Source organism: Leguminivora glycinivorella, chromosome 10 (genome assembly GCF_023078275.1).
Source record: "Leguminivora glycinivorella isolate SPB_JAAS2020 chromosome 10, LegGlyc_1.1, whole genome shotgun sequence".
Lineage (NCBI taxonomy): Eukaryota > Metazoa > Arthropoda > Insecta > Lepidoptera > Tortricidae > Leguminivora > Leguminivora glycinivorella.
The window spans coordinates 16479021-16495087 of record NC_062980.1 but is presented as its reverse complement, the minus strand read 5'-3'; the positions used below and the strand labels follow the sequence as shown (position 1 = coordinate 16495087).

Below are 16067 nucleotides of genomic sequence, written 5' to 3'. Positions count from 1 at the left end.
GATAAAGTCATAGAAAGGGCGGTTAGTTGGCTTGGCTCTTATTTTGGTTGAGCATTTTGATTCGAATATTCAAATGCCTACAGTCAACAACGCAAACGAAGTAAACTGAGTAAGATTACAGAAGTCGAGTTATAGAATAGTCCTATTCTCGACGACACGGATATCTTCATACCTGAGATATTTTGAAAAATATTAATACTCCTGAAGTCCTGACGCGTAGCTGCATAAGGCCGATTTCACATTATCTGATCCGGTATCAGATCGGAAAATGAAATAGACGGATTGAATGGTCTACTGATACCATAGGACTTTGTAAAATGTATACAATCAAAGACAAAAACATCTGAAAATATTTTGCCTTCCTCGCCCCAGGTTCCTATGAGCCTCGGCTCATCCCGGCGTTATCCCGGCTTTTGCCTCGGCAAATAACGCAATAAAGTAAGGAAAATTTTCTAATGCCATATTTCCTTAGCAACACACACAGAACACCCCACTAGAAGCCTAATGCAAGCGATATTGTTCGAGACACAAATCACTAATTCTTGCGGGGTGAGGCGGGAGCGCACGGTGCTGCCATTGGTCGTTTCAAATAATGGCGCGCCTTTACGATTAGCAGCAGGGATGGGAATGGGACATGTCTATTATAGACAATGGTACCGGTACCAGTACTGTGGTGAATTTGTTTTGCAACAAATTAGTCCATGGGCCAGCTGGTCTAATTTTGCCAAACGGTATAATTTGGGGTATTGGTACTAAGTTTCCTTTTTACAGCAGTTAGGTAGGCCTATAAGGATGTTAAAAAACCATGATTGCCATCTCAAAATGGTAGCTAAACAAAATGGCCGCCAATCCAAGATGGCGGATATTGAGTTTTAAAAAATCGACCATAACTCCAGAAGTATTGGTCCGATTTCATTTTTATTTTTTTAAACGAAAGCTCTTTTTCTGTACTTAAATACTTGTCATATTCATTGTTTCGCTAAATTCAACCATTAGTTAGTAATTAACGAAAAATATAAAAAAAATATATTTTTTTCTAAAACTTTCTGTCAAAAATCATGTTTCTACAAAATACCTTGCATATTCTAATAAATATTTAAATGCAGAAAAATAGTGCCATTAATCACCTTTAATTTGATGTATAAAAGATACATATTTAATTTACAAAAACACATAGAGGCTAAATTTAAAGCTGCCTTCGTTGAAATTCACCGTTGTGCATACAGTACTAAAAGCTTCAGGTTGGAGTGCATACAGTACTAAAAGATGTGTGCAGTTGGGGTGCATACAGTACTAAAAGATGTTGTAGAGTACAAATATGCTGTTTTTAGTTTATTTTAGCAATTGTACAATTAGAATAATAGTTTATGTTAATAGAACATGATAGTATCCATGAGTTTGTAGATATTCGATAGTACTAGGATAAAATTTGTTTAGATACCATATGTGCAACACACCTCAATGATGAAAATTAAGTATTTAAGTGTACTAGGTATATGACTAACATGTGTCGAGACTGTAGAACCATTAACCTTTTGACCGCCACGGACGGCCACGGTGGTCACCGGAAATTCTTGCCAAGGACGCCAACGATACGGACGCCAAATGAAATAAAATTGGGACTCCGTAATGCCTAATTACGCTCATATATTCGCGAATTCGCAATGCAATTCTGTTGCGATTGTGCCTGGGAGACGGAATACTCCGTCATCATCTTGCGTATAAGGGTTAGATCGTATTCCGGATTGAAAATCGTTCCGCATTCAAGGACTCTCAGATTTGAAAAAAAAAAAACCTACGCACGAGCGGGTTAGTGAAGAGCACCCCCAGAATTCGGGCAAACTTTAGAAATGTTCTTTAGTACAGAATTAATAGATATTTCTTACCTATATTTTACCGATTACTAAACAACGAAGCCGTTAAATACCGGATGGACAAACTTTGAGACAAATATCACCGCTTAAAGTAGAGCCAAATATTATTAACATGTATTGTTCGTCATTACCGAACGAAAAACGTTAGAAGACGTTAATAACAGACGTTTTAATTACCTACTCACGTGAGTTGAATTTTCATAAAAGGTGTACCAAAATGTGAATGTTTCTATGCAACCTGCTATTGAATCAGAAGAAAAGTTAGCACCCGTATCGACGAATCTTAATTAGTAGCGAGTAACTCCGGGGTTATGCAATCTGGCCAACTTTTTAAACAGGTAGGCATTTATAAAAGCCTCAATAGGGATGATAGATGTATAAATGTATGCCTCAATTATCTTCGATATGCGGATAACATCGTCATCTTCAAAGAAGCACATGTTCCCCGTCAGATGCTGGAGGAACTGTATGCCGTCGGTGAGTGTTGGGTTAAAGTAGTTAAACATATAGAGGTATGTACAAATTGAAAGTTACGGCAAGGACAGACTTATCCAAAGCTCCATATTTCAGCCTTTATAACAAGTAACAGCAGGCCTAGCACATGATGGCCGCGGGAGTATGTCGCCGCGAGATAGACTACCCGTCCTTATGTCATTAATACAATTAGACAAAGACGTGTCATCTATCTCGCGGCGACATACTCCCGCGGCCATCATGTGCTAGGCCTACAGAAGATACGTTATCCGGAACAACAAATAAAGGTTGGGTTAAGGAATGCCATAAACGACTAACGGAGGTAAGTCATAATAACAAAATCATCCTTCAATGGGTCCATTGACCAAAGGACACAGTGGATGTCGAGGTGATGATGCGGCCTACGAGCTGGCCAGGCAGCTGGGGTCGACTGCCGATTCTCCCGATGTCCTTCAGCAAGGTATGCTCAATATGAAACTACACACAGCACACTGGCAAAACCAGATCAAATGCTGCAGTCAAACAAGCCAAGCCTAGCATCAATGGAAAACTCACAAAGACGCTCCTTCAACTAGGGAAAGTCCGCCTGAGAATGGTAACCAATGTCAGAACAGATCGTAGACTACTTAACAAACATATTTTCATAACAGATGCTATGAACATTCCCCTGTGACGAGGGTGCCTCTCACCTGGTGATGGAGTGAGCAGAGTGGCTCCATACAGGAAGAAACATCTCGGATCCCCGAGAGACCTCTCCAAAGTTCTCCTACTCAACATTAAAGGTCTAATAGGATTTCTCGAGGAGATAAGCTGGCAGGATTAGCTAAATCCCCCACATCACGCAAAATAGGCACAAAACGTCGAGTTGTGGCGAACCATAACACAATACAGAGACTTGGGTCGGCCTCGCTGCCGGCGGAGATCACAGGGAGGACTTGGATGCCTTTTGTACGCTAAAGGACGTATTAAGGGCAAGGATACCAGTCACTGGAGACCAACATGTTTGATCAGTGTGTAACTGGGTACTTCCCACCGTGACATAAGCTTGCGAGACGTGGACACTAACAATGTACTAAATGAAGAGGCTAAAAGTTGCATAGAGGTATAGAGCACAACACGTTCGGTATGTCTTTCTACGATGGAAGCGAAACGAGATGATGCTGATGCGGCGACGGGTCAGAATTATAGAGATCGTATTGCTACTCTAAAATGGGCTTGGGCCGGGCCAGGGCACGTAAGTCGTGATTGAAGGTGGAATGCCTGCTATAAAAGTTCGAAAAATTAGGAGAAAATTAATCTGTTACCTGTGATTGTCTTGAAGGCTTGATATTGGTGATATTGGCTCTACAATCTACATTAACGGTAATAAGTAATATATTTCTGTGCGTAAATTAAGGTTTATTCGGTAGGTACCTATATCACGTTGTTTAGTAGTCGGATACTCCATAGATTTGCCTTATTAATGCATTATAGTGAATTTCTCAAGACTATTTTTCTTTTGGGGTGTGTTCTTCACCTTTTGTATGCAAGGATTATTTTAACTAAATATAAGTTTTCTCGAACACGGATCAGGGTTAGGCTTAACCTTTTAAACGCCAAATAGTGAAAAAGAATACGTCGTGCCCCGGATACCAGACAGACGTGGATCGCGATTATTTGAGCAAAATTAGGCGTTAAGAAGGCCCGCATGGGTCCCCAATGTAATTGGCAAAACTGATGGCCATGGTTGGCGTCCTTAGGAAGCATTTCCAGCGACGGCCATATCCGCCCATGGTGGTCAAAAGGTTAATGTGATGAGATAGGACCTCAACTATGTCTAGTTTATTTATTTTGTATTATCTCGGTTGGTTGGCGCTGTATCACTAAAGAAATTTTATACAAATAATCAAATATCTAAAACTGTACTTTACCTATGACATATTTTATTATATTCTTAAAGCTAATGGATTTCGGATACTAACATGTTCAGTTCTTTTCTTAATTGTAAGTACAATTGCAGAAATATACTAAAAACAGCATATTAGTAATCTACAACTTCGACCTGAAGCTTTTAGTACTGTATGCACAACGGTGAATTTCAACGAAGACAGAATTAAAATTAAGCCTCTAATGTGTTTTTGTAAATTAAGTCTGTATCTTTTATACATCAAATTAAAGGTAATTAATAGCACTATTTTTCTGCATTTAAATATTTATTAGAATATGCAAGGTATTTTGTAGAAACATGATTTTTGACAAAAAGTCTTAGAAAAAAAGATATTTTTTTTATATTTTTCGTTAATTACTAACTAATGGTTGAATTTATCGAAACAATGAATATAACAAATATTTGAGTACACAAAAAGAGCTTTCGTTTAAAAAAAATAAAAATGAAATCGGACCAATACTTCTGGAGTTGTGGTCGATTTTTTAAAACTCAATATCCGCCATCTTGGATTGGCGGCCATTTTGTTTAGCTACCATTTTGAGATGGCAATCATGGTTTTTTAACATCCTTATAGGCCTACCTAACTGCTGTAAAAAGGAAACTTAGTAGCCCCAAATTATACCGACTTCTTCACTGGCCCATGGACTACTACCCTATCCAGTAACTTCCCTCAGTACGTCATATTAAAATCCACTATACATATACCACATAAATCAATAGGTGGCGTCTGGCTAAGCTAAATAACCAACGGGAATCCACAGCAAGGACATTTTGCACTTTGCCTTTGCTCTCTGCGTGCGACGCAAAATGTCTTAAGCTTATACAAATATAAGGGCGCTTACGATGTTTCCAAATTAGCTGTACTTTGTACGGTGCTATATTTTGCATTACTTTTAAGACTAGGTTGAAATATGGTCTGGAACGTTGAGATACGAGAAACATAAACTTTGTATAAGGTGCGTTTATCTTCATATTTTACGCGGACAGTTTAAAACGCAATTTTACAAGTCATATTAAAACAGCAACATGCATTTAAGACTAAACTTAAATTATGCGATTAGTATAATATATTATTACAATTGCGCGATAATCATAAATTCAGTTAGGTAAGTATACATTTCAAATTAATAATTGTTCAAAATTACGTTAAATTAATTTTTCATTATTTGTGTCGAAAATATACAATTTACATCTTATTATTTAAGTTATCATTTAGGTTATCAAATTCATTAACATCATAACAAGCCATTTTTATAAGTAAGGCTTTTAACTTATTTTTAAAAATTGTATCACTGTCTTCATTTCTCATCTCGAGTGGAATTTTATTATATAGTTTTGGCCCGAAGACGCTGAGAGACGCTCGGGCCTTAGCCAATCGTCGGCGCGGGGGCACAAGTAGGTTTTGCGCGCGATACCTATCGCTTCTTATGCCGAACGTTGAGTAATTATGTTTATTTCCTCTAACGTATAGGCATGCGGTAAGTACATATACACTGGGCAGAGTTAAGATTTTGTGATGTATAAACAATTCCCTAGCCGGGTGATCAGCTGTTTTTCCTGCAATGATACGCAATGCTCGCTTTTGTAGTTTGAATGGCCTTTCTCGATCGGCAGATGTGGCCCATAGATCCACTCCTTGTATAAGGATGGAATTAAAATAGCCAAAATATGCTTTTTTGAGATTATCAGTAGATAACATAGGGGCGAGCCTAGACAATGCAAAGCACGCCGATGCCAGTTTATTACATATTTGGTCGATATGGGGGCTCCATGTTAGTCCAGAGTCTATGATAAAACCAAGGTACTTGGTCTCCCGTACCTGTGGAACCGGTACATCATTTATTGAGATATCAAGTTCAATGTTATCATTATTTTTTAGTTTGAAGTGGATAATGTTAGTTTTGTCGACGTTGAGTAACATTCCGTTAGCCGAGAACCATCTACATATTTTTAACATTACTATAGATAAAGTGGATTTCAGTTGATCAATGTTGTCAGCGTTAACAATAATGCACGTGTCATCCGCGAACATTACGTACTCTGGATCGTCGCAGGCAGATGTTATGTCATTCATTATCACTAAAAACAGGTTATTACCCATAGACGAGCCCTGAGGAACAGAGCAGCCGCCTATCGGTTCCATTTCTGACCTTGAATTTTTGACGCTAGTACATTGGCTACGGTTATTTAAAAATGAGGCGATCGTGTCATAGAAACCGCCTGTGAAGCCGTATCGTGACAATTTGTCTAGCAGAAGCGCGTGATCAATCATCTCGAAAGCGCGCGACAAGTCGCAGAACACAGCTGCGACCTGTCGCCCGTCCTCGAGATGCTGGAGAACGCGCGCCACCACGTCCCGTGCAGCGTCGACCGTCGAGCGCCCAGGCTGGTAGGCGTACTGCTGGCGGTTAAGAAGTTGGTTATCCGTCATATGTTTTATCATCCTATCGCATAGTAAGCCTTCAAAAAGTTTTGAAACGACTGGAATTAGCGATATAGGCCTATAACACTTAGGTGAGTGCATTTCACCTTTACCCTTATAAATGGGATGAATTTTTATTTGTTTTAAGGCATCAGGATAGATTCCCACACTGACACATCTATTGAATAGTAGTAAAAGTAATGAGACTACGCTTGGCGGCAAACTGTCTATGACACGAGTCGTCATGTCGTATATGTCCTTTGTCTCCTTTCGCTTAATCCTTTTACATATTTGTAACATTTCTGAGAGTGTGAAGGGTATAAAGTCATAAACAGGAGGTGTTATGTTTAAAATATTTAAATGTTGGTCTAGATATTCTATCGCTGAGCGAGTACATGGGGTAACATTGTTTACGTTTGCTTCAAGATAAAACTGGTTTAGCCGAGTGGCGGCCGAGGCGGCGCGCTCGTCCGTACTATCGCCAGCTGATTTGTCAATGAGAACTTCTATCGCGGTGCAAGCAGTTTTTTTGTTATTACATGTTTCGCTAGAGATAACGCGCCATATGCTTCGACACATATCATTATTGTCAGTTGAGATTTGCTTGTTGACGTAACAGGAGCGTGCATTTCTTAACTCTGCCCAGTATAATAATTCGTTCTTACTTAGGTCGTCGCGTAGCCCAGCGTCATCGGGGTTAGAAACTAACTTTGTTTTTATTTTGCGAATGTTAAGACGTAACCTCTTTGTTTGTACATTGACCCACGAACCAGCACAATTTTTTATGCGATGCTGTTTCAAGGGGAAGTGTATTTCATAATAGTGTTTAATAACATTCATAACGAGTTCGGTTTGTTTACCGGGACAGCTGTTTTTTTCTATAATCGGTTCCCATCTATATAGGTCAAGGCTTTGTGTAAAATGGAATTTACTCTGATTAGTAAAAGATCTCTTTAATTTGTGCAAGTTGTGGGTTACGATCTTGTTATGAATGTTGACAACGATATTTACTGATAGGTGATCAGATAAATGCATATCTAGGCAATTTACAGACTTTATTTCAGATTTTTTAAATTAGAGTAGGCGTGATCTAGGCATGTCATTGATAAGTTTGCTATTCTAGTGGGTACATTTATTAACTGGTTAAATCCAGATTGCCTTAAAGTATTGAGTAACATTTTGGTATTTTTACATTTTGTAAGAAGGTCTATGTTAATATCTCCGACTATCAGTACACTATAATTTTGGATAGTGCTTAAGTTTAATAGATTATCTAGTAGGGATAGGAATAAATGTACGTCACCAGTTGGGGGGCCGGTACGCACAAACTACTACGAGGTCGAGTCCAATACACTCCACGGCGCAGGCCTCGAAGTGGGACTCCACGGACAGCTCTGCTACTTCCTTGCGCTCGAAGCTCGGGATGCTGGACTCCACGTAGATACAGGCACCTCCTCCAGTACGAGAAGATCGGCAAAACTGGGCGCGTAGCTGGTAGTTTAGTATGTTTACAGATTTTAATTTGTCTTGTTCGAGCCAGTGTTCTGTAAGGCACAGTATATCGACTGCCTGGCTTCGAGTCTGCAGCTCGGATTCAATCCTGAGTGTTTTATTAGCTAGTCTATTGATGTTCTGATGTAATACGCTTATTTGTGACATTTTAGCGGACGGTATGAGCTTATTTTTGGCAGTTATATTTTGTTTAGTCACTGTAGGGAGATCTAGGCTCCCTAGGTCTGAGAAAGGGCTGCCATTCGGATACACAGGTGTTTATAGGCCAGGCTGTTGTCACTAAGAAGTCTTCATATACAGCCGAAGGAATGCCTATTTTGTAGGATTTATATGTGTCTCTTTTTGATGGTATTGACTCGACGGTATACTGGACGCCTTTTCGTATGCTATTTAGATGTTCAATTATAGTTTCTGGCGAGGAGTCGTTTTTGAAAAAGCATCCATGTAGGTACCGTATGACTTCGACTCCTCGGAGTTCGGTATTTTGGGCGGACCCCCTAATAGACAGAGGTTTTTTATAATTTCGCTTGCGGCGGTTTCTACTTTGGACTTTTTCCCAATCTGCTTCTGGTATATCGCAGTCAGGATTAAGTTCTTCATTTGGGTGTTTTGTATCAGTAATCATGACATGTGTGTCACGATTATGTTCGTCTACATTTGTGCAGGAGTTTGCAGTCGTTAATATGTCCTCATTTATAGGTTTCTTTGTCAGATTTATTTTCTTTGTCGTGGCGGCCGGCAATTGCGGTATTTCTTTTTTGGCTAGCGGGACGGTTGGTTTGGGTTTTGCCGGTAGTTTCGCCTGTGTCGCGAGCCTCTCTTTCGTGCGCATTGCGGCTGCACGGACTTCCCGCGTTCCTTGCGAGTGCGTTGGAGCGGGACGGCTATTGGGCGTAGATGCGTTGCTGCTCGGTGTAGATAACGCGCCTTTGTTCTCTACTTTACCCGATATTTTTGACGACCCGTCGGTTCTAGTCATATTTAACAGCGATTTAATGTCGGATATTTCATTTAATACGCCGGCGATTTTGTCGGATAATTCACTCACTTTGTGTTCTAAGGGTTGAAGCATCCTCGTGAGGATGTTCTTTAGAGTTTCACAGTCACTTTCTTGCATTTTATCGCACGGACACTTGTTTACTTATTTGTGACCGTCGTTAACGTTCGGCCGACCGCGCGCGACTGAATAAAACACCCTACACTAAAGGACAGAATAAAACACCCAACAGTACAAAAGTAAAAGTACCTACACATTTAAATTTGTTTTGCACAATTTTTTTTAATTAACTTGACTAAATAAACTCTTCCACGATATAATGGAATACATTATAAAAAAACTTAAATAGCATTTTATACAATCGTGATATAATACAGAGATTTTCACTCGAGTACCATGTTTAGGCCACGAAGCTTGCTGAGTGGCCTAATAGTACGGTACGAGAGTGAAAAGCTTAATTATATCACTATTGTATACAATACCTTTTCTATGAGTCATCATCTTCATCATCAATGGACGAAAAATATCATCATCAACCCAGGCCACCAGCGGGGTAATTGCCGCGAGCGTTATGGGCACTTTTGCACCGGAAGCGGTGCGGAGCGGTATTGACTGATTACTTTTTGTAATTATTTCTAGTGAAGGTGCTTTTTTTTAAATTAATATATTATTAGTACATATCTTCTTCTTCTTCTTCTTCAACCTAGCGTTTTCCCGGCCTAGCGCCAGGGTCCGCTTTCCTGCTCAGCCTTCTCCACTTTGCCTTCTCCACTCTATAAATAGGTAGTCGAAACGAAAGTAAGGGAAAATGGGTAAACAAATACCTATATATGTATCTTTTTTTATTCAGTTTTTTTTAATTATATTATTAATACATATAATAAAAAAAAAACTGAATAAAAAAAGATACATATATATATAGGTATTTGTTTACCCATTTTCCCTTACTTTCGTTTCGACTACCTATTTATTATCATGGGAATTCAGAAAGACAGTCATATAAGACGTGTTACTACGTGATTGTGTCACACGTCCTCGTGTCGGAGTTATAATATTCGCCAGTGTTTCTATTATACTCTGTCAAACAAGTCTGTCAGTAAATAAGAACAAAGAAAACTATATGCATCCTTTTCTTTAGGGTGCTAGAGAAAGGATACCTATAGTTTTCTTTGTTCTTATTTACTGACAGACTTGTTTGACAGAGTATATCTCGGCCCGGCGCAGACTTCAGTTGAGGGACCTTAATACATCTCGCGACTTGAATACTAAAAGGTGACATAGAAGAGAACAGTTAGAGCACTAGGATTTCCTACTCAATAATAGGGTATCAAAGTGTGTCGCTGAACTTGAAACTCGGGTAAGGTACAACAGCAGGACAAATCTCGACTGGAGGGCAATTGTAACTAATCCATTTTTTCCATTATTACACTATGATGTTGAGTTCTACATGTCATTGTATCCACTGAACACGCCTGCCATATACCTTATTTAACCGGTTGGCAGTCTATTTCATAATGCAAAAATCATGAAACATAGAAAAAATGGACCAGTTACATTTGCCCCCATCGAGATTTGCCCCGCTATATACATTCTGCGGTAACGTTGATTCTTTTTAGATTATATAATATATATATTTTTTTATACATATTCAACCTTAAAGCAGAATGGATTTACTCGAGTTTGAAATTAAGTGACACAATTTTATTGTTGACGACGTTAAAATAAAAAAAATAAAAACTACAAGTGACCAGAGAGATTTTTAGGTACAGTCAACCAATTGGAACTAGGCCACTCTACAACCATGTCAAAATGACAAGCAGTAAGAGATGTCTTACAATCTGATATATAACGTCACTGTAACATAGTTCTACAGTGGTCTAAGGTTCCAATTGGTTGACTGTACTTACTGATCAATGACCTGAGGTGGATCTTGGCCTCCGACACTAAAACCCGTCATAATTTTTTGTCTAGTTAGTTGGTGCTCTGTCGGAAGTATAATAAAAAATATAATTTAAAAAATGAATATTTCTAAGATGCAATCCTATAGGCAAGTGCCACGACGCGGTTCAAATAAAGATAATGCGTCACTCATAGTGATCATGGTGATTCACTGCCAGTAATTTCATTCACTTTTTATTGGTCATTGATGGTAGTCAAACGGTGCTTGTTAGGAATACGGGCAGCCCATTGCTCTTTGTTTGATAAAGGTTGTATTTGTTGTGATTTGTGGCGAATTACAGTGTATTTTATTGTTAGGTTATGTTCCCGCAATAAAAGGTTCATTGAAATAGATATCATACACGAAAGAAAAAACGATAAGGCCCACCGGTGGCCGAGCTGGGAATCGAACCCGGGTTTTCAGCTTACGCGGCTAACGTCATATTACCACTAGACCACCCGGTCGCCGTGGTACCCCAGGAAATGTCTGTAGTGTATGTTATCTCTGATAAGGCTAGGCGCCTTTTGACCAACTCTAATCTATAATACCCATATTTCAAAGAACATTCCAATTCTAATAACCAGTCCACGCTATGCTACGCTGTGACGAATTTCATGTACCAACGACTTTATGTCATTGACAAGCGGTCTGGCCTAGCCGGTAGTAAGTATAGTCGTATAGTGATCTTGCCTGCTACGCCGATGGACCTGGGTTCGCATCATTTAATTGTGTGTTTAACACGACGTGTTTATAATAAATATGTAGTATACAAAATTTTGCCCGTGGCTTCGGTCGCGTTACATTCGAAAATTGAGGAATGTTTCATACAAACTTTCACTCCCAATTTTAGGGAAGTGGGGTGTTAGGAAGACACAAAAAGAAGCTTGTTTGTCTTTCCATCCCTTCAGCTACCTCCTCTTAAATAATCACGTCTATTCTTCGTTCCGTTTTGCCGTGAAAGACGGACAATTAACAAACAGACACACACACTTTCCCATTTATTATTGTTCCAAACTCTTTGCAGAATTGAAATATGTAGTATAGATTTTTCCTGTCAATTTGGCATATGTTTTTTGTTTAGTTATAAATTGTCATTGATTGTGTTTGGTTTTGTAATCTCATGATATTTATTAAATATACATTTAAAAGGTAAACCAGCAGTTATCATTCGTAATTAGTTCCATACAGTCCATCTCCGTCTTTTTCAATTATAATATATAATATATAAGTATGGATGTCACAGCGATATACTTTCGCTCTAATCATGTTGACTTTTAGATGCGATCCCTGCAAACGATCGATTACCTATTAACGAATATAATAGAAAAAAATCATCCTCCTTGCGTTATCTCAGCATTTGCCACGGCTCATGGGAGCCTGCAGTCCGCTTTGACAACAACAAAATACGAATATAATAGACAAAATGAACTAAGTACGGAGAATGAATTACATTACGATATAATCTCTAACATGTTACCCGTGATCATGATGCATGCAACTGCGTCGAAATAGGGAGCTCGGCAAAAAAATAATCACAATCTATATCCCGATTAGTACCAGAGTACACTGAGAGAAATTTGCATTATGAATTTAACAAGTTCGACTTATTGCGGTTTATCCGTTTTAATCAGCCAAACGTATGTTTAAAACAATATGTGTCAGATTGTTTTTATAAAATCGACTTGTTGATTCAAATATATTGCCGATTCAAATGACAAGTAGCTTGTTGTTTGAACCAAAGAGCACGTAGGCGCTATTTTTACCAAAAAACTTGTTGAACGAACATGAAAACTGTTTGTATTTTCTCTCAGTGTATAACCGTGATTCGTTCAACTCTTATAAATGTTCAATGTTCAACAAATGTGACATAGTTACATAATATACAATTTCCATACATATGTGTGTCATTATCATAGAGGAATAGTAAGGGAAGGGTTGTAACTTGTAACTCCATACATCAGTAAATGCGGGTTTTTTGTAGTGACGTCTAACGACAATCACGCGTCAAATAGCGTTAATTATCAATTTTGCTACTTGTCAATAGATGTCGCGACGAACGAAGAGTATAATAACTCATGAATTTTTACCTAACATTATAACAGTTATTAATCACCATTCTGTTTTCAATTCCTTCTGCTTGTAGTATAAGTTGTACACTGTTCTAATATAATTTTTTTGGCAGTCGCGACAGTGTTGACACCTAGTATCGAGTAGATGTCACTACAAATAACCCGCATTAGCGGAGTTACAACTCTTATCATTATTATACGTTTTTCTATCCAAGAATCAGGCGAGATTTTAAATATTTACACGGATGTCGTACATTTTGTCACCTAGTGTCTGCTAACTTAATGCATTTTAAATTTTCATGAGCACCTTGGACCGGACCTTATTATAGTGTTTGTCCAGGGTTCCGTCTTTGAAGAATGGTGAAAGTATTTTATTTTCATTTAAACGTAACATATAAATTCAGGATTGAAGATCATCATCATCAGCATCTTAAAATAGATTCCACGCTGACTATTGGCGACGTGCATGAAGTAGACACGTAATGTTATAGGATATTCAACATGAATGCTACTGGCGACCGAACTGCATGAGGGGGGGGGGGTCATGACCACCCTAGAAGATCAGTTTGGCCATTCAAAGACCATACGATACGTATACACATATATAGATATTTGACAAATTAGACAAGCTCACGAATTTTTTTTTAATAAATAGGCTTACTCTTGGCCACAAACTAGCTAAAGGCAAAAACGTGGCCTACGATTTTTAGTTTTAAAGTATATTATCTTATCCTATCATCCTTTGAAAATCCTCTTTATAATTTTTTTTTATACTACGTCTACGGCAAACAAGCATACGGTCCGCCTGATGGATAGCGATCACTGTAACCTATGGACGCCTGCAACTCCAGGAGTGTCGCATGATGCGCGTTGCCAACCCATTAGAAACTTGTACACTCCTAAATGCTACTGTATTAATCGATCTGTAAAAGATCTAAAAATAAATCTACGTAGAAATTCACTGTCGCAATATAAGGAAGCAAAAAGGAAAAAGCTTTATTTTCAATTAATTACTGTAAGCACGTAACAAGACTTTACTTTTCATTCAATTAAAACTTTTCAATTAAGACACGGCGGAACCAAACGACTTTGCAAGTTACCAACTTTATTTTATAAACAATTTTTGGCACAGCCCAATTATGGCAGTAGCCTTTGAAACGTTGGTAATGAGTCACTGAACACTCTGAACACTGTACATGTTCATAAATAATAACTGACTGATTACAAAGTACATTTTTTTTAACTTACAAATTATTGGTAAAAAAAATGATGTACTTTTTTTAATAAATTGGAAAAGTTGGTTCAAATAATTCGAAACCTTTGCTGCCAACGACTACAGTTCCGGTATAAACGTATCGTGAACGAAAACGTTGTTCTGAGACAATTATAATAATGACAAAAGTTGTTATTTTGAAATAAATCAATTCTAAAGTAAAAATAGATACCGTACTCTACAAAAAAGTAAATGCGGACTGGGTGGTTTAGAGGTAAAGACGCTAGCCTCGTAAGGTGAAGACGCGGGGTATATTTATGGCTCGGCTACGGAGTACTATGTAGCTTGATATTAGTTCAATAAAAATACTTACTTTGTCAGCGCGATGACTCGAAGTGATTCTTGGCATCTAACACAAGAGCACGCCACATTACGCGGACCAGTGTGCGTAGCTGAATGTACTAACGCTCGCGAAACGCTGACACTTTCGTAGCTATCTATCTCTATCATTCTTGCATATTGGCGCGATAGAACCAGACTACATTTCTGCTGCGTTTTGATTGCGTTTCGTTTCGCAGAAATGCCATTCGGCTACGGGGCCAGAGCGACATCACGACAGCACTCGCCGACGACGCCAAGTTCACGGAGATCTGCCTCCACTCTGTCCGCCCAATGTTTTATGAAAATCGGTCCACTAAGTATATCGCGATCGAGGGGTTTTTTCAAAATTTTAATTTTGTGGTTAGGTTATTAACTTTTAACATTGTGTCAATCATGGAACCAGTTAAAATTAAGGCAGAAGCGTGGCATCACTACCTGTTAATATTTAAAGCGACACCTTCCCCCCATAAATAAGGGACCCCATTGTTATTTCACGTGTGGGTTTGTTTGGAAACGAAAAACGTGTTGGATGTCAGAGGCTTATTTTTATATAGAATGGTTTCTGATGTTTGAATAAGGGGCTAACGTATAATGGCGATTACTCGCACGTCGCGTTTCAGTAAAATAAACAGTTGTCGTGTACTCAATTATCGGGGAAGAATTTGAGTGAGATGGATTACCTGGATCTAACCTAATCCTATCCTATCATTTCATTTGTTTTCATCACAGCATGAAACACTGAGCGTAGCTATTTCCTTAATCATCTTCATAAAGAACTGTAGAATCCAACAGGGACCGTCAGACCGCATTTTTAACAGCCACTAAAGGCCTCGATGGGTGTCGTAGAAGTCGACTGTGGGATTTGGGTTAAATTGTGGTGTGGATGATAGTCTAACAACCTGTCACCCCTTATCACAATTTCGTTTTGTTTTAACCCGTTAATTGCAAAGAGTGTCACTGATAATTGAGCAGTTTTAAGTGCGGTAGGCCCTACGTCTTTTAAAAATATAGGCGTGAGTGAGTAGGTACATGTATGTACAGTCAACCAATTGGAACCCAAGGCCACTGTAGGACTATGCCATAGTGACGCTATAAATCCGATTGTAAGAAATCTTTTACTGCTTGTTATTTTGACATGGTTGTAGAGTGGCCTAGGGTTCCAATTGGTTGACTGTAAAGCTGGCTCCTTTATTATATACAAATGCATTCTATCAGCAGTCGTTCAATTGTGCCTCCTTGCGCGTTTTAGGGCTAGTATA

General features: G+C 38.7%; 1 protein-coding gene across 1 annotated transcript; it reads right to left on the bottom strand.

The window, feature by feature from the left end:
- Positions 1 to 5113: 5113 nt before the first annotated feature.
- Positions 5114 to 6718, bottom strand: LOC125230407. The gene is made up of 2 exons (XM_048135545.1): positions 6095 to 6718; positions 5114 to 5191 (listed from the first exon to the last, which is right to left on the bottom strand). Exons 1-2 carry the CDS (start codon positions 6716 to 6718, stop codon positions 5114 to 5116), a joined length of 702 nt encoding a protein of 233 aa, XP_047991502.1.
- Between the last annotated feature and the right edge of the window lie 9349 nt (positions 6719 to 16067).